The sequence below is a fragment of the Oncorhynchus clarkii genome, chromosome 17 (assembly GCF_045791955.1).
Source record: "Oncorhynchus clarkii lewisi isolate Uvic-CL-2024 chromosome 17, UVic_Ocla_1.0, whole genome shotgun sequence".
NCBI lineage: Eukaryota > Metazoa > Chordata > Actinopteri > Salmoniformes > Salmonidae > Oncorhynchus > Oncorhynchus clarkii.
In genome coordinates this window covers 38,916,225-38,939,535 of record NC_092163.1, presented here as the reverse complement: position 1 = coordinate 38,939,535, position 23,311 = coordinate 38,916,225, and the positions used below count along the sequence as shown (strand labels likewise).

Genomic DNA, 23,311 nt, shown 5'->3' with positions numbered 1-23,311 from the left:
CCATGTGATATGTTTTTATCTCACCAAATATATGACCCGGAGCATCCACCTATGGCATGATGAGAAGTGAGTGAGGTCAATAGTGCTTCTGTGGAGTTCATTGTATTCATGTGACTAGGGTTATTATTATTTTTAAACACTTCTGTTACCACTGATGCTGAGCTGACAGATACATATGTACAGAAACATACAAACTGCTTACACACTCCCCCACACACACATCTCATGCTCTCAAACATTAGAATCTACATTTAGAGATCATTTACAGATAAAAAATTAAAAAACAAGAGTAGATCTCATCCATTCATTTACAGGACCTCAAAAGGGGATACAGTATATCCCAAATTGCACCTTATTCCCTATATAGTGCACTACTTTTGATCAGAGACCTAAAGGTAGTGCACTAAATAGGAAATAGGGTGCTATTTGGGACGCATAGTACGGTACTGCCAAAGCATAATACAAGCAAGCAAATAGCGGTAAACCAGCCCTTCTTGACAGGAAAGAGTCACATCACATGATCCAACCAACTCAAAGACTTCCCAGAAGCTTCCTGTGTCCCTCACAATCAGTTGTCACACCTTTGTGTTCATTAGGCACCAAATGGAAGAAAAACAGACTGAAACAAGGAGGAACTATCTGGAATTGCAAACACTCATTTTCATTTACAAAACGTTCATAAAGTTTGCCGCCGCGTGCCTAATGAACACGACCCAGTACACAGTGTGATGGCACAGACAGAGGTCCTTTTACATGGGAGACTAGGAGTGCATCCCAAAATGGCACCCAATTCTCTATATAGTGCCCAAACATTTGATCAGGGCCCATAAAAAAGTATTGCACTATGTAGGGCTCTGGTCAAAAGTAGTGCACTAGGGAATAAGGTGTCACTCAGGAACACAAACATACAAAATTACTCTTCTGCTTACAGTAAAGCAAACCTGATTAAACTAATCAACACTAATCCATTGGAGGAAGTCAGAGACTGACACAAATACAGCAATATGAGTCCTTTTCTCCCTGACGTCACAGGACAGTGTCATGAGTGCAACAAGGGTTTTTGTATTTTCTCTGCTGCGATTGGTGATCGATGATTCCGAGCAAACACTTCCTGGGGGTCACTGGCGCTTGGCCTTGTAGGGTCGCGAGCGTTTCCTGCGGTCTGGTTTCCTCTGTTTGTGTAGACGGCCGATGCTCACGCCCTGGCGACGGCGCACAGAGATATTCTGCTCGACCAGACTAGCCAACATGCCTGGAGACAGAAGGAGAGCGAGAACTTGTAAAATTGGTTACTGTAAAATTGCCTATGATCTCGTAAAATGTTACCACATTTTCTACAGGAAATCATATTAAAAACACTTGTCAGAGAGGAAGATGTGGAGAGAGTGTACCATTATGTGGACTACTCTCAGGCAGTGTGGGTCCCTGACTACACAGTAGGGAGGTTAAATATAGAACAGGGATTAGCTAATAAACAGAGAGAGACTAAGACTGGATGTGTTCATGCATGACATTCCACCTTTAGTTCTACCAAGGGAAAGCGTTGAGAGGTGACTGTACCTTCTTGGGCCAGCATGGATATGAAAGTACAGATGAACTCGTCATAATTATGGGTCCTTCGCTGGTCATCGATCTGGTCAAAACACAGTTGAACATTTTCATTAACACCCACACACACAGCTTTGGATTTCTGTGACCAAACTCATTCATCCCACTACTTAGGAACTTGATTAGAATTCATTCTAACCTTGTATTTCTTCCTCTTCTCCACCTCCTCCTTCAAAAACACTTCATAGTTGGCGATGTCCGCCTCCACACATTTCAGCAGAGCAAGCAGCTCCTGCAGGAAAACAAGAGATGGAGAAGAAATCATCTGGCTGACATTTATAAAACAGCAAACTGTTACATACAGCAAGTCAACCTCTAGCTCCAATTAGCTATTCGACACACAATACAGTGAAAGACGACGAATTTGAAAACAAAAAGGCATACAAAACGAGAGTGGAAAACCGGACAATAACTCGAAAAAAAAAAAGTGAAAAAAAGGATTGAGGAGCCATAAAATACAGAAATCTCCAGAGATGTTTCTAGCAAGTGAGAGAGAAAATAAAGCAAAAAATACTTACTTTAGGAGAGTATTTCTCCCCCGAGGGCTTTTTGCTTCCAACGGTTTCCGTGGAGATGATCTTTTCCTTTCTGGGTTTGACGTCTTTGCGCTCCTCCTTCACCTCCACCGATGGTCCCTCCTTACCATCCTCCTTCACACCTTCCCCCCTTCCTGCTGGGTTGCTCCCTTGCTCTTGGTCTTTTACCTTCTCTGGAGTGCCTGCCTTCTCTCGCTTGGACCCCTCAGGTGGTGTATCAGCTGCACTGGCACAGAAACAACATCTATTGAGCAATAAACCCCAACAAATATTCATCATTGCACACTGTATAAAAAAACCCATTTTGGAACCCTCCCCCAAAAAAGTGTTTCTTATTAGACAAGTTCCTCCCTGTTTGTCCATTTTCTTTTGTTTAGTTTGTAGTGAATATGTCCCAGCTATCAACTCGCCATCAGATTCAGCTAATAGGAATATGCATCGATCCCTTTCAAGACGATTTGATGGACCCCGGGTGTCCACATTTCCCACATCGAATAGCGTGAGGCCACAGGGTTCTTTTCACATTCTCTATTTCCTTATGTGGGAGCATTGCAAACCGAACTGTAGGTTGGGATTTTATACCTGGTTACATTGAACAACACAGCAGCTTTTCAGCATATTTTGTTATTTCTCCAGTTGAAGTCGGAAGTTTACATGCACCTTAGCCAATTACATTTAAACTCAGGATTTCACAATTCCTGACATTTAATCCTAGTAGAAATTCCCTGTCTTAGGTCCGTTAAGAACAGAATAATTGTAGAGAGAAGGATTTATTTCAGATTTTATTTATTTCATCACAGTCCCAGTGGGTCAGAAGTTGACATACATTCAATTAGTATTTAGTAGCGTTGCCTTTATATTGTTTAACTTGGGTCAAACATTTCAGATAGCCTTCCACAAGCTTCCCACAATACATTGGGTAAACTTTGGTCCATTCCTCCTGAAAGAGCTGGTGTAACTGAGTTAGGTTTGTAGGCCTCCTTGCTCCCACACGCTTTTTCAGTTCTGCCCACAATTTTCCTATAGGATTGAGGTCAGGGCTTTGTGAATGGCCACTCCAATACCTTGACTTTGTTGTCCTTAAGCCATTTTGCCACAACTTTGGAAGTATGCTTGGGGTCAATGTCAATTTGGAAGACCCATTTGCGACCAAGGTTTAACTTCCCGACTGATGACTTGAGATGTTGCTTCAATATATCTGCATAATTTTCCTTCATCATGCCATCTATTTTGTGAAATGCACCAGTCCCTCCTGCAGCAAAGCACCCACACAGCATGATACTGCCACCCCCGTGCTTCACAGTTGGGATGGCATTCTTCGGCTTGCAAGCCTCCCCTTTTTCCTCCAAACATAACGATGTTCATTATAGCCAAACAATTCTATTTTTGTTTCATCAGACCAGACGACATTTCTCCAGAAAGTACAATCTTTGTCCCCATGTGCAGTTGCAAACCGTAGTCTGGCTTTATTATGGAGGTTTTGTAGTAGTGGCTTCTTCCTTGCTGAGCGGCCTGTCAGGTTATGTCGATATAGGACTAATTTTACTGTGGATATAGATACTTTTGTACCTGTTTCCTCCAGCATCTTCACAAGGTCCTTGGCTGTTCTGGGATTGATTTGCACCTTTCGCACCAAAGTATGTTCATCTCTAGGAGACAGAACGCATCTCCTTCCTGAGCGGTATGGCGACTGAGTGGTTCCATGGTGTTTATACTTGCGTACTATTGTTTGTACAGATGAAAGTGGTACCTTCAGGCGTTTGGAAATTGCTCCCAAGGATGAACCAGACTTGGAGGTCTACAATATTTTTGTCTGATTTCATTTGATTTTCCCATGATGTTAAGCACTGGAATACATCCACAGGTACACCTCCAATTGACTCAAAGTATGTAAAAGTATGTAAATTAGCCTATAAGAAGCTTCCAAAGCCATGACATCCTTTTCTGGAATTTCCCAAGCTGTTTAAAGGCAGTCAACTTAGTGCATGTAAACCTCTGACCCACTGGAATTGTGATACAGTGAATTAAAAGTGTTGGAAAAATTGTGTCATGCACAAAGTAGATGTCCTAACCGACTTGCCAAAACTATAGTTTGTTAACAAGAAATGTGAGGAGTGGTTGAAAAATGTGTTTTAATGACTCCAACCTAAGTATATGTAAACGTACGACTTCAACTGTACATGGGCTCCGATAGGATTCTCGAACGAGATGTTTTAGTGCGTTTTGGTTTGAGAGCGAATCGGTGGGATTCGGCCTGATACGATTCGATGCACCAACATTTGTTGCATAAACACATTCATTTTCCATTCTAAATTCAAATCTGCTGTTGATAGAGCTCATGAGTTGGGCCTCTCTGAGCTGGATCTGTCTGAGAGGGCTGTGTGTGTGAATTACATATGTCTATGGTGTAGGTATTATGTAGGTACCTGAGACATAAGGGAGACTAGGTACTAACAGATTGGGAGGGGGGGGGTGCGACAATGTAGGCAGTTGTGTGTCGCCCCACCTTGACTCTGAAATCATCACCCACTAATTAACTAGTCATTTTTGCAGATTAAGTGTTTGAGCTCGTTATGCATTAATATTTTTCCAATTAACATATAGCACACTTTAGATTCCCCCCCGTCCCCCATTTTGACGTTTTTAACTGTGTGATCTCTTCTCCTCTGCTTCCGCCATGCAGTGTGCGAGTGATTGCTGCCCTCACTATGGAATTATCAACTTAACCCTGTATATCTAAAAATGACCATATGCACTGAGTGTACAAAACATTAGGAACACATGCTCTTTCCATCCCTTATTGATGTCACTTGTTAAGTCTACTTCAAAATCAGTGTAGTTGATGGGACGCATCCGATGTTGAACAAATCAAAAATAAAATCTATTGTCAGCAGGGACAGCCAATGAGAGTTGTGTCTCCTGTAGTTTACATCTATTCCGGTAAAACACAATTTAACAGTGCATAGATAACTATAACCTAGCAAATTATATAGGTTGTTACTCAACTAATACAGCCTAATATCATGCAAGATCAGGAACAGGTTGCCTGCCTGGCATTGGTCAGCGTGTGAAGCTACCCCAGATATAGCCTGGGGTTGTTCTGCATGCAAAATTAATTGTAGACCAATGACTGGCAACACAGTTACACGCAGGTCGACACTGAAAGATGAAGAATTTTCAGAAGGTAAAAATAAGGTAATATGAGAAAAACATTTTAGTCAACTGGCGATTTGTAACGTTTGAATCGATTTTCTGACTGATGCATGCTACATTTGGATCGGTCTGTGGGCCGATGCACTTGTTTCTTTGAAAAAAAATCTGGGGCCGGTGCGTGTCGGTGAATCGTTACATCCCTACTAGTTACATCCCTACTAGTTAAAAGCCCTGTTCAGCTCTTGCATCTCCAGAGCTGTGTCAGTCTGGTATTAGATTAGTATAATCCAGGTGTTAATATGGTTTATGTAATTAGGTTTGAAGGTAAGCAGCTGCTCTTTGATAATTAATTCATGATGATAATCTTAAATCCAAGTGCCCATGTTCACTTCCCCACATGTCCAGTCTCTTTCGCTCCCCATCTTGCGCACACACATACACACATCCTCACCGGGTGGCGGTACAGCATATATAACACCGTCCTCCTGTAGATGCAGCAGGGCAGTGCTGACGGAGGGCCCCAGCTCTCTAACAGCCCGGTTGTGCCTGGCGTCCAGCCTCAGCAGACCCTCATCCTCCCCGAACAATACCCGGGACAGGTGGGACGCCACGGGGCTGGAGGGTCGTGTGGCCGCCTGGGAGCGAGCCGGGGAGCGCAGTGGCGAGTTGAAAGCGCTGCCGATCTCCGAGGCGGTGTCGGTGCTCTCGTTGCTTGGCGTGGGCGAAGGCTGCGAGGTGGCGGTGATCACGATGCCCCCCGTGCGGCCCTCGGTGCGGACCGAGAGGGGCGTGGCCAGAGCGTCCTTCCTCTGGACTTCCTTCTTGAGTTTCTCGGCCAGGACACTCAGCGCCAGCTTGGTCTCCACGCCACCGCCGCCTGCACGGCCCGTACGGGAACGCAGGCCCGCCTTCCGCCTGAACCTAAACACTCATGAACATACGAACATTCAAGTTACAGAGGGGAACATTTTGGACTCAATGAAAAATGTGGTATAACGCTTTTTAGTCTGAATAACACCATCACCTGAGGCCTTTACCACAGTCTAAATTGAAACATCATGCGATATGAAGCTGAGCATAGAAATATAATGGAACTAGAATAGAAAGAGAGTGACCATAGCACTAGAATAACTCTAGTTGTGTGGAGCTGACCTGGTGGGTGTGCCTGCTGCTGTGCCAGTTACTTCCTCCTCATCGTCATCAACATCAGAGAAGGGGGGCTGGTTTGCGCCAGGGACCCGGGGACGACCCACCCCCGTCACCCCTGCCGCAAGGTCCTCCTCCTCCTGTCAATCACAGAACAACCAATCATCTACCTTGTCACGGCAAACATATGGTATTGGTCCATGGGGCCGAATCCTAACTTGAGATATGCGTACGCAAGTCAAGCCTGTCGTGACAATCCATCACGCATTGACGTTAATGAGACTTGTGTGTGGAAATTTGAGTTGTCACATTGTAACCCATCCCTCTCCTGCTGACCTGCATGGGGGACTTGGCGTAGTTGTGGTTGTCCAGGAAGGCGGGCAGGCGTGGGGCGATTAGGGAGGTGCTGTTGACAGGCTGCGTGGCTCCCCCTCCCCCCGCTGGGGCGGTTGGTTTCCCCATGGCCTTCCCCTTGCCTGAGGGGCTGGGTGTCGTCTGGGACTGGGCTGTTGCAGCGTCCGCAGAACAAGGGGAGAGACAGTCATGAACTCATGGACATCAGTGGAACTGTTGCAGCACATCATAACCTGAGACAGGATGAACCCCGAATGGCATGACATTCCCTTAATGGTGCACTACTTTTGACAAGCGCCCATATGGCTATAGTCAAAAATAGTGCACTACATAGGGAAGAGGGTGCCATTTGGGAGACAACGACAGACTCACAGAACCATTTCTCATGTTTATAAAGAGAATCTACATTTTAGGTGGTTGGAGCTGAATGTAATACCTGTGGGAGGAGTCTGCTCAGCCCCCTGTGATGTAACAGGTTGAGGCTCTGCCTCTTCTTTTTTGATAGCAGGGGGTGTGTCCTCTGAAGGGGAGGAGTCCTGCTGCTTTCTGTCCTGGACGAGCTCTGGCTGGGTGACCCGGATCAGCTGGAGAACAGGTGACATTCATGTCAAGTCAATTGGACACACATGGTGTATTGGTCTGGGTGCATTCGTTTTAGCTCGCCAGGGGCACTGGCTGGGTAGAGTTGGCACATTGTAGACCATTCAATTGATCCTAAAGTCAGAACTCTGCTTAACCAGGACAAAGGGCAAGCTAAAAGGAATGCACCCAATCAGATACATACACACACACACACACACACACTTTCTCACTGGGGTGTATCAATCGGCTCCTCTGTGTGAGTTTCCTGACCTGCTGTAATCCCTCCAGAACCATCTGTCTGTTCCTCTTGAGGATCTCTAGTTTGGACTCATACTTCACCCTGCGGTCAGGAACCACTGCCATCAGGTTGAAGCGGATATCATGGTATGGCTCTCTGAGAGGTGAGAGAAAGTGTGTGAGTGTGTGTGTGTGTGTGTGTGTGTGTGTGTGTATGCGTAACATCTCATTCAGTGTTACTGAGGCAGGAGATAGGCTCACCCAGCTGTGGCCAAGCCAATCCTCTCCATGATGACCCGTCGCGCCTTGTCCGTCCACTCCTCCTCCTCTCCCCATGGCCCTGAGAGCGAGAGAGAGGTGGAGGAAGAAATGTTTCGAATTTACTCTCCCCTCCCCATGCTGCTTTCATCCCGAGCCCATGTGGTCACCCTATGGGCCCTGGCCAAGAGTAGTGGACTACATAGGGAATAGAGTGCCATTTGAAAATGAGCCACTGCAGTCTCACAGAATTTCGTCAAGGGTTGTATTGCCACACAGTAGATCATGTGCTTCACATGGCATTACAGCGCTATGAAGACACTAGGCCAGGGGTTATTCAACTTTTTCAGCCTGGGACCCAAATGAGAAATTCAGTGTTTTTCTGGGACCCAAGCTTTTGAAAACATGGCCCTATGCGTAAAAAAAAAATAATAATAAAAAATGTTTAAAAAAACGGTACATTTCATTGACCTTATGCCTAAAACACAATAGACTAAAACAAATAATTGAATGAAATACCAATGTACAGTTGAAGTCAGAAGTTTACATATACTTAGGTTGGAGTCATTAAAATTTGGTTTTCAACCACTGAACACATTTCTTGTTAACAAACTATAGTTTTGGCAAGTCGGTTAGGACATGTACTTTGCGCATGACACAAATAATTTTCCCAACACTTTTAATTCACTGTATCACAATTCCAGTGGGTCAGACGTTTATATGCACTAAGTTGGCTGTGCCTTTAAACAGCTTGGAAAATTCCAGAAAATTATGTCATGGCTTTAGAAGCTTCTGATAGGCTAATTGACATACTTTGAGTCAATTGGAGGTGTACCTGTGGATGTATTTCAAGGACTACCTTCAAACTCAGTGCCTCTTTGCTTGACATCATGGGAAAATCTAAATAAAATCAGCCAAGACCTCAGAAAAACAATTGTAGACCTCCACAAGTCTGGTTCATCCTTGGGAGCAAATTGCAAATGCCTGAAGGTACCACGTTCATCTGTACAAACAATAGTACACAAGTATATCGACATAACCTGAAAGGCCGCTCAGCAAGGAAGAAGCCCCTGCTATAAAAAAAGCCAGACTACGGTTTGCAACTGCACATGGGGACAAAGATAGTACTTTCTGGAGAAATGTCCTCTGGTCTGATGAAACAAAAATAGAACTGTTTGGCCATAATGACCATCATTATGTTTGGAGGAAAAAGGGGGAGGCTTGCAAGCCGAAGAACACCATCCCGACCGTGAAGCACGGGGGTGGCAGCATCATGTTGTGGGGGTGCTGCAGGAGGGACTGGTGCATTTCACAAAATAGATGGCATCATGAGGGAAGAAAATTATGTGTATATATTGAAGCAACATCAGTCGGGGAGTTAAAGCTTGGTCGCAAATGGGTCTTCCAAATGGACAATGACCCCAAGCATACTTCCAAAGTTGTGGCAAAATGGCTTAAAGACAACAAAGTCAAGCTATTGGAGGGGCCATCACAAAGCCCTGACCTCAATCCTATAGAAAATCTGAAAAAGTGTGTGCGAGCAAGGAGGTCTACAAACCTGACTCAGTTACACCAGCGCTGTTAGAAGGAATGGGCCAAAATTCACCCAACTTATTGTGGGAAGCTTGTGGAAGGGTACCGGAAACATTTGACCCAAGTTAAACAATTTAAAGGCAATGCTACCAAATACTAATTGAGTGTATGTAAACTTCTGACCCACTGGGAATGTGATGAAAGAAATAAAAGCGGAAATAAAATCTACTATTATTCTGACATTTCACATTCTTAAAATAAAGTGGTGATCCTAACTGATCTAAGACAGGGAATTTTTACTAGGAAATTGCGTAAAACTGAGTTTAAATGTATTTGGCTAAGGTGTATGTAAACTTCCGACTTCAACTGTAAAAAGTAATTCATGTTTATTTTCCCCCTTTAAAAACACTCCTACATATATGTCTAGGTTGGAACTGTTGCTCTTAAAATACAACAAAAAATATTCTGAAATGGAATAAACTGATTGATCACATCACACAGATGTAGACCAGAAAACCAACATAAACACACACAGGTGCGTGGCTGGTTGAAGTTTTCAACAAGCAGGTCTATTCTCGGCTCCGTTTTTGACAGTGCAACTCGGAGGTCATGCTCAGCATTGAGTCCGTTTCTGTACTAGTTTTTTTTAAGGACGGCAGAGTTGAGAACCCTGACTCACATCTACTGCTTTCTCAGTCAGACAGAAGACCGATTCCTGCTGTAGATGAGCAACCCAGAACTGTGCGTGTTTGCCTCAAAAAGCATCTTGCTTTAAATCAGTTAATTCCAGAATCAAAATGATTACTTGTATTTTAACAGAACAGCTTCAACTTAACTTGCTTTCAATAATCATTTCTATAGTAAGTTGTACAGTAGTCCTGATAATGTTTCATCATCTGTACTGCTACTTAGGGTTGCAGTAGCTAGCTAGTTTGCTTTGGCTAACGTTAGCTAGCTAGCTATTAGCTGTGTCCAAGGGGATTATTTGAAAGAGATACTGACATCGACTACTATGAAAGATAGCACTCCCCTTATTTCTGCTGATCATCACCCGTTATAAAATGACAACAATGCCTTGCTAGCTGACTTACTTTTCCCACTGTCGAAGCACTGTTTCCTGAAGCATTCTGCCCTGTTCTGAAATAACTCCCTGGGTTCCTCGTTACATCTCAAAGTTTATATGAAACCAAGAGAGAAACTCATCACTGCATTTGCATTTCATTACAATTGCGCTCAGTCAAAACTTGTGGCTAGCTTGAGTCCATTGGATGACAGCGGTGAGTGATGGCGAGTGGGAATGGCTGACAGCGCATCATCTACTGCTGAATGACAGCAGCGTGATCTTCAATAAAACTGCAGAAAAAAAGATTGGGTAAACTGCAAAGCACACGGGCATCTCCCTCCCACTCGCACAGCTGCCAAACTGAGCAGAGACACCGCTGCTCAGCTGAGAGCGCACTGAGCAGAGAGCACAGTTGCACTTAACCAAATCAATTCCAGTAATTCAATTAAATAATTATACATTTACTCAGGACAAATCACGAGCCGCAATTAACAGGTCTGCAACCCACTTTGGGTTGTGACCCATACTTTAAGGCTGCGCTAGGCTGTCTCAACGTGAGTGAGCAGTACTACACTGCTTCCCTTAGTCCATCACAGTGTGCAGCCTCACCGTGGTCAATGGGGTATGCCTTGAGGCCGTCTAACTCAAACAGTCGGTCTTTGATGGGCACGTAGCTGACAAAGTGGAACGCTTCCATGGTCCGCACGGCACTAATCCCATTCTGCTTCTCCGGCAGGTGCCTGGGTTCCGGTCTCCATGGAAACAAGAGAAGGAAGAGGCGGAAGAATCAATCATGGGTGGCAGTCACATTTGTACAAATCAGGGTTGTATTCATTCCTGCACAACGTAGACAATGTTTTGCAACAGCAAATGAAAACAACTGTTTCTAATTGGACGATTTCAGGTTGGTACCTCTCTGTTGTTTCAGCCTTGTTTTTTTTATGTGCCTACTGAATAAAATCTAGTTGTAGGAAGGGGCATACTCAATAGGGAGGGACAAACGCAGCAGCACCTACCTGGCATGGCTGTTGTGTGCTTTGGCCAGCTCTGGGGCATTGCCAATGGCGTAGCCTTTACTCTGAAAGAACACAAAAGAATGCAATGTAAAATTGGATTATAATCATAACACCACAGGAGAAATTGGAGAGAGGTAGGTGTGTGTCCTCACCTCTGGACCGAAGCCTTTAGTGAAGGTCTTCATGCGGCTGAGGGTAGTGCCCAACTCAACCCCACTACAGTTCAGGAGCACGCTCAGAAGTGCATGGGTGGCGCAGGAGTTGGGGATCAGCTGGGCACAGAAAAAAATAACCATGTAAAGGAACTCAATGAGAGAAAGAAAAAAAAAACAATGTCTTCCTCTGACACAGTAGGAAATGATGGAATGCACCACATTCTGACAACAATATAGCCTCCGTGCATGCAAATCACTATTACTGCAAACTGACTGGCCTGAATCTTATAGTCAAGGATTAAACAGACTCACCTGGTGAGCAAAGAACATGTCATTAACAATGTCATCATCAATGACAGACGTCTCATCCACCAAGGTGGAGACTTTCCTCCTAGACCTTCGTTCCTCAATCCACTTGAACAGGAAGATGAAGCCATAGACAGGACTGGGTGGGAGACAAGAGTCAAGGAAATCAGATAGCTGTCCACATATTTGGGTTTATACACTAGTAGGCCGAGGCTATACAGTGGGCTGTAAATAGTGAGGCTTTCAGAGTTGCTCCATACCTTGGACACTTGCTTTGTAGGTCGTATATCTCCTCCACCTGAACCCCCTTCACACCTACATTACAAACACACATGCAGAATACAAAAAAAGGAATACTCAAACTACATGGTGCTCACACTTATCCAGTACAGGTTTACTTTATCAGCCAACCTGTCAAATCAACTCACCAAAATCCTCCACCAAGAGCGTGAATAGCCCTGCACAGACCATAAGAAAACACGTTAATTGAAAATGTAACAATGGCATCGATCATACAAACAGAAACATTGTAGGTAATTCCTCCTGCTGGTGCAACTAATGAACAATGTAACGTTATTGTACTAACTAGTGTGTAATTGATATATTACAAGCTACAGTAGCTAGCTAACTTATAGCCCTACGTATGAATCTATATAACGTAATTTGCTATTACATGTATTGTGTTTACTGGCAGTAAAACATATTGAGACGATCAAACATTCTGATTGCAGATTAGATTATATCTGACAAATAATTGTTCGCTAACGTTAGCAGCTAACGCATTAGCTTCTTACCCGGGTCACTCTCGAGTTCCAGCCACCCTTTGTTCATTTTTGTATGAAATTACAGTCCATCGATATTTGGCTAAGTACTGAGTCAGTCCATATTCACATTACCACTACAAAAGTTTTACCCAATTAGCTAACGGAACGAAGACATATTCATTTCTAACACAAAAGAACGACAGCTTGGACGCTTTAATTCACGTCATTTATGCGCGACTTCGAAATGGTCGAATTCAAGACTACTATTCTTCTTCTTCGAATAGATTTAACGGCGGTTGGCATCCAATAAATGTTGCAATACCGCCACCTACTAGACTGGAGTATAACTTCCTTATACTTTGCATATAAAAAATGTTTCTCCCCCCCAAAGAACATCAAAAAAATTAAATACAACAAATACCCTACCATTTAACAGTACACTCCCCCAAAAATAATAAATACCATACTCCACTATTTAAATATATTTAGTCCTACTTCAGGCGAACAGTCTGAAAGGATGGGACACCACCCCTTAACACACCCTGTAACTCTTCTGATGTCAAATAAAATGTTATTGGTCACATACACATGTTCAGCAGATGTTATTGCGGGTGTAGTGAAATTATTTTCAGTAAGATTGGATTTTTTGATAGTCTAGCACAAATTCCTCTCTGCAGCTGCCACCACAACCTCTATTTTCTGCGACTTATGTTCCATCCTGCTGTACAGTTCATAACCATCACTATAAATGGAAAAAAATCCAATCTTACTGAAACATAGATCACTTGTTGGTTGAGCCCTCTGTACTGGTACAGATCTACTAGTCACACCATTCCTCTCGGGATCCCTCCCCCTTGATTTACTTATTTTTATTTAACTTGGCAAGTCAGTTAAGAACAAATTCTTATTTACAATGACGGCCTAACAAAAGGCAAATGGCCTCCTGTGGGGACAGGGGCTGTGATTAAAAATTAAAAATCAAATAAAAATATAGGACAAAACACACATCACGACGAGACAACACAACACTACACTACACTACTTAAAGAGAGACCTAAGACAACAACATAGCAAGGCAGCAACACATGACAAAATAGCATGGTAGCAACACAACATAACAACATGGTAGCAACAACATAGTAGCAGCACAAAATATGGTACAAATATATTTGGGCACAGACAACAGCACAAGGGCAAGAAGGTAGAGACAACAATGCATCACACAAAGCGGCCACAACTGTCAGTAAGAGTGTCCATGATTGAGTCTTTGAATGAAGGGATTGAGATAAAACTGTCCAATTTGAGTGTTTGTTGCAGCTCGTTACAGTTTCTAACTGCAGCGAACTGAAAAGAGGAGCAAGCAAGGGATGTGTGTGATTGGGGACCTTTAACAGAATGTGACTGGTAAAGAACATCTACCCGCTCGAGAGCACCCTTACCTGCCAAGCTATGAATTATGTGTCCGTAATCTAGCCTGGGTAGGATGGTCATCTGAATCAGGGTTAGTTTGGCAGCTGGGGTGAAAGAGGAGCTATTACCATAGAGTAAACTAAGTCTAGATTTAACTTTAGCCTGCAGCTTTGATATGTGCTGAGAAAAGGACAGTGTACCGTCTAGCCATACTCCCAAGTACTTGTATGAAGTGAATACCTCAAGCTCTAAACCCTCAGAGGTAGTAATCACACCTGTGGGGAGAGGGGCATTCTTCTTACCAAACCACATGACCTTTGTTTTGGATGTCAAGGGTAGAGAAAGCTTGTTAGACACTAAGAAAGCATTGTTGTAGAGCATTGAACACAAAATCCAGGGAGGAGCCAGCTGAGTATAAGACTGTATCATCTGCATATAAATGGATGAGAGAGCTTCCTACTGCCTGAGAAATGTTGTTGATGTAAATTAAGAAGAGTGTAGGGCCTAGGATCGAGCCTTAGGGTACTCCCTTGGTGACAGGCAGTGGCTGAGACAGAAGAATTTCAGACTTTACACACTGCACTCTTTGAGAGAGGTAGTTAGCAAATCAGGCCAAAGACCCATCAGAGACACCAATACTCCGTAGCTGGCTCACAAGAATTAAATGGTTTACCATATCAAAAGATTTGGCCAAGTTAATACAAATAGCAGCACAACATTGCTTAGAATCGAGGGCAATGGTGACATCATTGAGGACCTTTAAGGTTGCAGTGACACATCCATAACCTGAGCGGAAACCAGATTGCATACCCAAGAGAATACTATAGACATCAAGAAAGCCAGTCAGTTGATTATTAAGTTTTTCCAACACTTTTGATAAACAGGGATAAACAGTTAGGATCAGATTGATCTCCGTCTTTAAATAAAGTACAAACTGTGGCTGCCTTCCAAGAAATGGGAACCTCCCCAGAAAGAAGAGACAGGTTAAAAAGGTTGGAGATAGGCTTGGAAATGATAGGGGCAGCAACCTTAAAGAAGAAAGAGTCTAAACCATCTGAGCCAGATGTTGTTTTTTTTGAGTCAAGTTTAAGGGGCTCCTTTAGCACCTCAGACTCAGTGACTGCCTGCAGGGAGAAACTTTGTAGCAGGGTGAAAATACGGAGAAGGATCAGGGATAGTCTCATTATAAGGGGTGGGAGATGAGGAAATGTTGGACTGGCAAGGAGGCATGGCTGAGTCAAATATGAATCCTAACTTAATGAAGTGGTGATTAAAGAGCTCAGTCATGTGCTTCTTGTCAGTAACAACCACATCATCAAGGGTTTATTCTCCAGGTCTTTAACCGTTTTCCAGAACTTCTTGGGGTTAGACCCACAGAGAGAGAACTGCTCCTTAAAGTAACTAACGTTGGCCTTCCAGATAGCCTGAGTGCACTTATTTTTCATTTGCCTGAACGAGAGCCAGTCAGCCTGACTATGTGTGTGCCGAGCGTTTCGTCATATACAATTCTTGAGGCGGAGTAACTCTGCCAGATCACAGTCGAACCAGGGGCTGAACCTGTTTTTAATTCTCATTTTCTTTATGGGGGCGTGTTTGTTAACAATACCACTGAAAATATAAAAAAAGACGGTCCAAGCATCTTCGACAGAGAGGATCAAGTTAATTCTATACCATTTTACAGAGGCTAGTTCATGAAGGAAGGCTTGCTCATTTAAGTTTTTTAGCAAGCGTCTATGACAAATCAGGACAGGTCATTTCACTGAGCAGCCAACACAAGCTGTAAAACAGCGATCACTAAGGTCATTACAGAAAACACCAGACTGACACCTATCAGGATTATTTGTGAGGATAACATCGAGGAGAGTAGCCTTTTCTGAGTGTTTGGAGTCATACCTTGTGGGATTGGTAATAATCTGGGAAAGATTTAGAGAGTCCCATTGCTTTAGGACTTGTTCAGGTGGTTTAAGCATGTCCCAGTTTAGGTCACCTAGCAGGACAAATTCAGACTTAGCGTAAGGGGCCAGGACCCATCTTCCTCTACTTTCTTCACTGCCTCAGCATATGACAACTTCTACACTACTCTAACCTGGAAACCTCAACCTGCTTCTCTCGCACCCCCACAATTAACACAAACCACTACTTTCCCCAATTCTACACATACATTTGTCTCATGCCCTTCTGCACACATAGGAACCTCCTTCCTACACACTACTGCCACATGCCCATACGCTTGACACCTGTAACAACGTAATGTAGTCGGCATAAAAGCTCATACAGGATAACTTATATATCCTAACATCACTTTATCGGGCAAAGACTCAACATCAAAACTCTGTTTCTCCACTCATGCCACCCTGCCTGCTAAGCACCAAACGACGAGCATCACAACCCCCGGGAATCTTCCCCTTCGGTTGGTCAGCTTTCACATTTACCGCAACCCCAGTAATCACTCCACTCAATGGCGCCCTTTTCTTGAGAGCAAAATAATTCACATATCTTGGCTCCATTCGTTTAACACGGAGCGCCTGCTCCCTCTGACCAGCAGGAACACATACAATTATCACAATACCACTTCTGGTTACCCTCACCAATTCCAGAGCATCCAACTCTGAAAAAGCACAGCACCCACCATGAAACCTCAAATGGACCAGCCAAAAGTCAAGGATCCACTTTTTCCAAAAACTTCACTCCTACGGTGGTGCAAGCCTCGAGCTCCGAGAACTTCACCATATCTACCACCTCCAATACATCGCCCTCATTCACTTATATTTCTCCTCCTGTCTTCAACTCTCTCTGCTTACACTTTCTACCATTCTTATTTAACAAACCATCTCTTTTTTCAACTGACTCAAGCTCACCCTCTTCCTCACTCTCTCTCTTAGACCTCCTCTCCCTCTCTTTTCCCTCCATTCCTCCTCCGTATTCCAAGTATAACGCTCCTTATGAGATTACTGCACTTCTCCTTCATTACACATTGTTCTTGCCTTGTCAAGGGACGACATTTAACCGGCTGACACAATCTTCTTACAATCAGCACGAACCTCTCAGGATGTTGCGTTCAATAGTGCATCCCACTTGTCACAGCACAGCTCCGTATTAACCTCAAGACTACACCAGCAGATGGTGCCATAACATACTTTGTCGTGATGTGCATTAATAGAACAATTACATGCTCTAATTTCTATGCTATTAACTTAATGAATTAGTGTTGGCGCGTACAGCATAAACTAAAATCTAATATGATTTTTTTTTTTTTACCTTTACTGATAGCAGTTTTTGGCTTCTTATAAACAGTTGTTGTCATTCGAGTGTGCCTTCGGGAACCGACTTCTAGCGAGTTGTTTTTCCATCTGTGCAGGGGAACCGTGTTACTGTTACTCTTGAAGAAACAGTGAGGGGGGAAATAAAAAAAATACAGTTTGTAAAAAGAATAATGTATTAATCATAAGCATATCATCAATTCGATTTCCCAAGGGAATGCAAAATGTAAGTACATAGTTTGACAACTTTTTGACTCGAATTTCATTTTAGTTTCAGTCTTACAATGTTACATAAGGGGATTTCTTGATTAGCCATCCTCTGGACAATAGACGTTGGCTGAAAACAGCGAGTGACGCTAGCTCACTAACAACAAGCTAGCTAGCTGCTCAAACACGCACGAGCTAGCTAACGTTAGCAGGCTGTGTTTGGTACGACTCGTCTGTTAATTTATGGAAACTCGTTGAACGAGCTAACTGCTGTTAGCTAACTAATTGTAACAAATTAGCTAAGCTAGCTAGCTAGCGTAAAATACATTATCTTGGATTGTGATCTGTTTATAGCCAGACGCGTAGCAACAGCATCTCTTAGCAATATTTCATATCAGATGAGCGTTTTAATAAGCCAACATCTCAATATCCGGCTAGTTAGTGTCCTAATAACAGTAGCTATTATGTTGATTTTCGCGAGTTAATAATGACATATTTAACGATGGACACAAGGTAGAAAACGACAAGTAACTTTAAGCCAGCTAGGTATTTGCTAATGATGCGCCCCTATTCTAGCTAGTTATCTACCTGTTTATGGTTGCACGTGATGGCTACATACAGAAGCTAGAGTTGGTTATTATCTCTTGCATTTAGCATTTCCTGTAACACTGCGCTATAATTGCTCAATTGTGTTTGTGTGTGAGAGAGGGAGTGACAGTCAGAGGTTAATGTTGGCATCCATATTATATTAATTAGCAGGAATATTGCCATTGTTGTTTGGAAACAAAATCTCAGTCTCAGATATATTCCTGAACTGTCTTTTCCATGTTATTGTGGTGCAATACCAAAATCTTTTTTTTCTCTTCTCCGAAATTCAAGTAACACAAAAGTATCACGCCAAGGTGCAACAACATCTTCATGTCCTATGATTTAACATTTGACACATTGAAATGTCAACAGAATGCAAAAAAATATACACAGGGGTTGATATTGATTTGCCCTTGGGAGTTGCAGGTGAGAAGGGGTATATCATCCACATGCTACTCAGTGTTGTGGTCATATTTGATGCTGGACATGCATGTGGGTCGTTCCATGTCATTTCAGCAAGCTATGACCCCTACCATCTCAGATTGTTCTGAAATCGTTTCTGTAGTTAGACACATACGATTAGCATTCCTGCAACATTATTTTGTTGAAATATTTTGATCTCTGAGAAATTAAGCTAATTGATTGCACCCAAATTGACCATTTAAATGAATAGGATCCATATAATAAATAATAGTACCTAACATCTGATTTGGAGAGACATTTTTTTCTAACAGTGACTAAGACATGAGGAATCAAAAGAAATGGTCAAACGACCCCCCACAACAATCCCAACCCAACATCAGTATCAGTTCTCTATATCTGATAAGTAATTACAGGCTGACTACACTGCTCGCATCGCAAAATAGAAATCTATATTATTTAATTATTGCACCAACGAGCGTCTGCGCTGCCAAGGGCTAAAATAGAAGTCAGTTCTATTTCTGATGCAGATCGCGCTGCAAGTCCTGCCTCTCCCATCTCCTCATTGGTTTATAGAAGCAGGTACCCATGTGCCTTCTCCTCATTGGTAATACCACGTGGGTGACTGAAAGACGAACGAGTTCGGTGGCAGTAATGCACCTAATTTATGAAAGTTGCCAATCACAATATAAAGTCAAGAGAAGAAAAAGCCTAGGAAGAGAGATGACTAGAAACGATTCGGTTGACTGTTTTATGTGTGGATTAATTGTCAGAGTAGAGGACCTTGTACATTTCAGGTAAAATAACAACTCAATGTTTATATCCCAGGACAAATTTGCTAACAACAAGTAGCTATCTAAATAGGACAAATTAGCTAGCAAGTGCAAGCTAGCTAGCTAAATTTCCATAAAGGTTTAATGCTTTTCGACCTGTCCCCAAATTAATGTAATTGGTTCAGAGTTTGTTTTGATATTTTAACTTGCGTGTCATGATCGCGTTTGGTGTGGGGTGACAAAATACATTTATGCACGATGGCACATTCGCACAGCCGGTTTGAGCTGCGGCTCAGATTATTGTTTCTTCATCCTATGTAATTTATTCTCAGTGACTTTTGTAGCCCCCCCGTTCAGAGAAATTAGTCATTGACGTTTTTAGGTTTATGTCCCATCCTACATCTTGATATTACCAGGTTCTGACCACTAAATGGTGCTGTTCCTGCTGACAAGGCTGTTTTCCGCTGCAGTCATTTATGTGGTGTCGAGCCATCGCAAAATCGCCACCATGCCCAAAAAATATGGAACATGAAAAAAATATTTCTACCAAGGCGCACTGAAGATGATAAAACAGTCCACTTTTAATTTTCCTCTGAAAACAAAACAACAAATTAATAGAAAAATCAGACTACCCCATAGTAGATAAACTATCTATTTACGTAGTTGGCTTGGATTCCAGATCTCCATTCCTACTTTATTTATTTCTCAATGTCTGAATAGGCCCAGAGTTAACAGCGGCAACCTTGGTGTAAACCGCCACCCAACCTCAAAATATTTTTGGGGGAGTGACTTAAATTGTAATGAGACAGACTACATTTTTAGTTGAGCAAGAGTAGTGGCAACCTGGGAAAGTGTTGGAGGGGAAAATGGTGACATGAAGTGGGTTCTATGACAAGTACAGATTGGGCATATTACCCCAAGTTACCCTAACAGATTTTTTTCTACATATAGTCACTGTGTTTAAGTTTTTTGGGACATACATTTCAACACTAGTATGCTAACTAGTTAAAGTACCTAATTTGGGATCTATTTAATGATTAGCCCAATAGGGTAAATGCAGATAGGCTGAAGCATGGGGTTGCCTACTGTATTTATTTGTAGCCGCTATGCTGCATCAGTTGGGTTCTCGGGTGATTATGCTTATTGCTAATAGCATACCTGGTAATATGTGCATGGACCAATATGTCAAATTAATTTTACCAATATATTATTGGACTCATTTCTGGAGGTGGAAATTATATTTTAAAAGGTGTCAGCGTAATTTCATTTTCAATCAATTTGGAGTAGTAAGCCACCAGAACTCAGCTTCTCAGTTTCCAATTACCTTTTCCCCTCACTGCTACACATTTTTCCAAAGGAAACACCAGGACAAGGTCTGACAGCAACCCGTGCTTTGGTTTTGTTTACCTGGCTAACGTTTCAGCATTTATGGTACAAACCCACATAGGTACCATTGGGAACTTGTTTCTCTTCCCAATATTACAGATAAAATTTGGCTGGGGGGGAAAAATGACAAATAAAAGTATATTACAGTTCCATTTGAGGACAAAAACGCTGAATGCTGCGCCACACATGTTACAAAAAAACTGGGAAGACATCTACGATGTACCGATGTGCCGACCACTTCAACTGTATGTTATTAATAGGAGAACAGTAGGCAGTGAGAGAAAATGTTTATTCGCCATTGGGTACGACATCCCTTCTCCTAAAAGTGTGCACTTGCACACATCTCCCCCTCAGATTGAAAAGCATAGGATCGGTGTAGGCGATGGCTGAAGGGACGTGCCCACTTGGGAGAATGGGGACGCAGCCTCTGTCTGCCAGTGTGGGAGGCGGGGGGGTTTGTGACACTCAGACCTTACAGTCGTTGCATAACCATCTGAAGGAACAGTGTACAGGCCTTTGTATGTGAGGTGAGAGAAAACGGGAGCGACGACTATAGTCTGTGTGTCTTGGGTTAGCCTATATATCCTGCTGTTTAACACAGTCTGTCTGAGTTGCAAAGGCCTGTTATGTAACTGAGCTCTTATGTAATTGGCCAGCTCGCTCACACTCTTGCCGCCTCGCTCGCTCACACATATTCACTCATACTCACACACTCACACTTCGACACACACTCACAGAGCTCCCTTTCCTCTTTTTCTCTCTGATACTTTGAGAGTGCCTTAGGAAAGACAAAGGTAAAGCAACGACAGTTTGTTTTACTGTACTGCTCTATTTCATGCATCCCTCTATCATAGATGATGAATGTACAAAAGGAATCGATTTATTGATGATAATAACAACATAGTAATTTCTTACCCTAGATCAAACTCTCCCCACTTTGCCAAGCTGAAAGAGAGAGTTCACCAAAATTACATGGGCATTTCCATGTAAAAAAAAATAAAAACATGAGCACCAACATGTGAAGTTCATAGGAGCATATCAAATGAAAGCTAAGAGTCTATTTATATATATTTTGAAATCACGGCATATGTACATTTTTCCACCGTTTTCCATCCTAAAAATGAGGAATAAGCAGACTGATTTTTGGTCAAGCAGATGGAAAAATGGTTTTAGAAAACAACTACCAGAAAGAAAGTATTTAAAAGGTATTAGAAATAGATCAAAACAAAACAATGTTGACTTGAAGACCCCCTGTCAACTAATACCAACACTTATATTTAGTTCTGGAAGTTTAAGAAACATTGCCTTGTGCCTTGAAATGCCGTTACCAAAAACCCACATCCTCATGACGAGGGAAGATAATGAAAGTTCACAGAAGCAACAAGTACAGCTATCCCTATCAATTAGTTTGTGTTTTTACTGAAATCAATTTTGTTTAGTAATTGAGTGAATAAAACTCAAAATTGTTATTTCTGAAAAATTTGTCACGGAATTTTGACAATTGAATTGATTACATTGGGAAATCATAGTAGTCACAAACCACAGTTGGGTTCACAAGTTTGGACAGTGGAGCAGTGTTTTCCAACCCTGGACCTCGAGTACCCCCAACAGTACAGTTTCATTGTAGCCCTTGACATACACACCTCATTCAACTCATGGAAGGCTTGCTGATTTGTTGACAAATTTAATCCGGTGTGCTTGTCCAGTGTTATGATACAAATGTGTAGTGTTGGATACTGGAGGACCAGGGTTGGGAAACACTGCAGTAGAGTACAGTAGTGTTGTCACGATACCAGCATTTTCTACTTCCATACCAGATTAGTATCACAATACTCAATACCAAAACGATACCGTTGAAAGGAAAAAAATGCATATTAGCCAAAGTCACAGAATGGCATTTGGTCCAGACAGATAAACTCATCTACTCCTCTGTTCAATCGGTGGGCATCTTTTGAGTTCAATACCAATATTTTTTTTCCGTGACATTTTTCAGAGACAGCCATGTATGCATTAATGAATCAATTACACAAATCAATTTGACTTAGATTTTAGCAATTTAACTACATAACAATGGTAATAATTGTATTTGAATGGTATATTTCTTGAAGAACTGGGTAAGTCAAGATGTAGCCTAAGCCTATTCACAATACAGGTGAATGCATATTCAACAGGAGTGAGTGTGTGCATGCATTGAGTTATTGAGCTTGTTTTGGGCTTATTTCATGGGGCTACAGATGACAATCCGTTTCCCTTCAATTTGGTACTTAATTTCTTGTACTGTTCAACATCATTTGCATAGAAGTAGTTTATTTTTTATAAAAGTGAGCGTTGTCTCTTTAACCCGTAATGACGTCATTCACAAGGCAAGAGGGGAGCAGCCCGTCGGAGTCCTAGTCAGTTCGCTGAGGCAATAGATCATCTTTGGGAGAGACGTGAGTGAGAGGCCGATCAGCTTTGAAGTCAGAATATTTAGCGTAATGATTTGCGAACAAAGTACTGGGGTAGGGAATTGATGTTGGCTTCAGCTGTAAGCTAGCAAGGATAGTTCGCCTACAA

At 42.5% G+C, this 23,311-nt stretch overlaps 2 protein-coding genes across 2 annotated transcripts in view; one reads left to right on the top strand and one right to left on the bottom strand.

The window, feature by feature from the left end:
- On the bottom strand, positions 1–12,957 carry LOC139370794 (ubiquitin carboxyl-terminal hydrolase BAP1-like). Its single transcript, XM_071110565.1, has 17 exons — positions 12,742–12,957; positions 12,376–12,405; positions 12,208–12,262; positions 11,954–12,086; positions 11,639–11,758; positions 11,487–11,548; positions 11,080–11,222; positions 7,878–7,956; positions 7,650–7,773; positions 7,234–7,381; positions 6,780–6,949; positions 6,450–6,583; positions 5,749–6,218; positions 2,127–2,365; positions 1,748–1,840; positions 1,561–1,633; positions 1–1,252 (listed from the first exon to the last, which is right to left on the bottom strand). The coding sequence occupies exons 1-17, from the start codon at positions 12,776–12,778 to the stop codon at positions 1,119–1,121; spliced, it is 2,244 nt and encodes a 747-aa protein (XP_070966666.1). The 5' UTR covers positions 12,779–12,957; the 3' UTR covers positions 1–1,118.
- Positions 12,958–17,477: 4,520 nt separating this feature from the next.
- LOC139370792 (RAD54 like 2) overlaps positions 17,478–23,311 on the top strand; it is a 37,383-nt gene continuing 31,549 nt past the window's right edge. The window contains exon 1 of the mRNA XM_071110561.1: positions 17,478–17,607. The gene's annotated coding sequence lies outside the window, so the exon portion shown is untranslated. The remainder of the gene's footprint in view (positions 17,608–23,311) is intronic.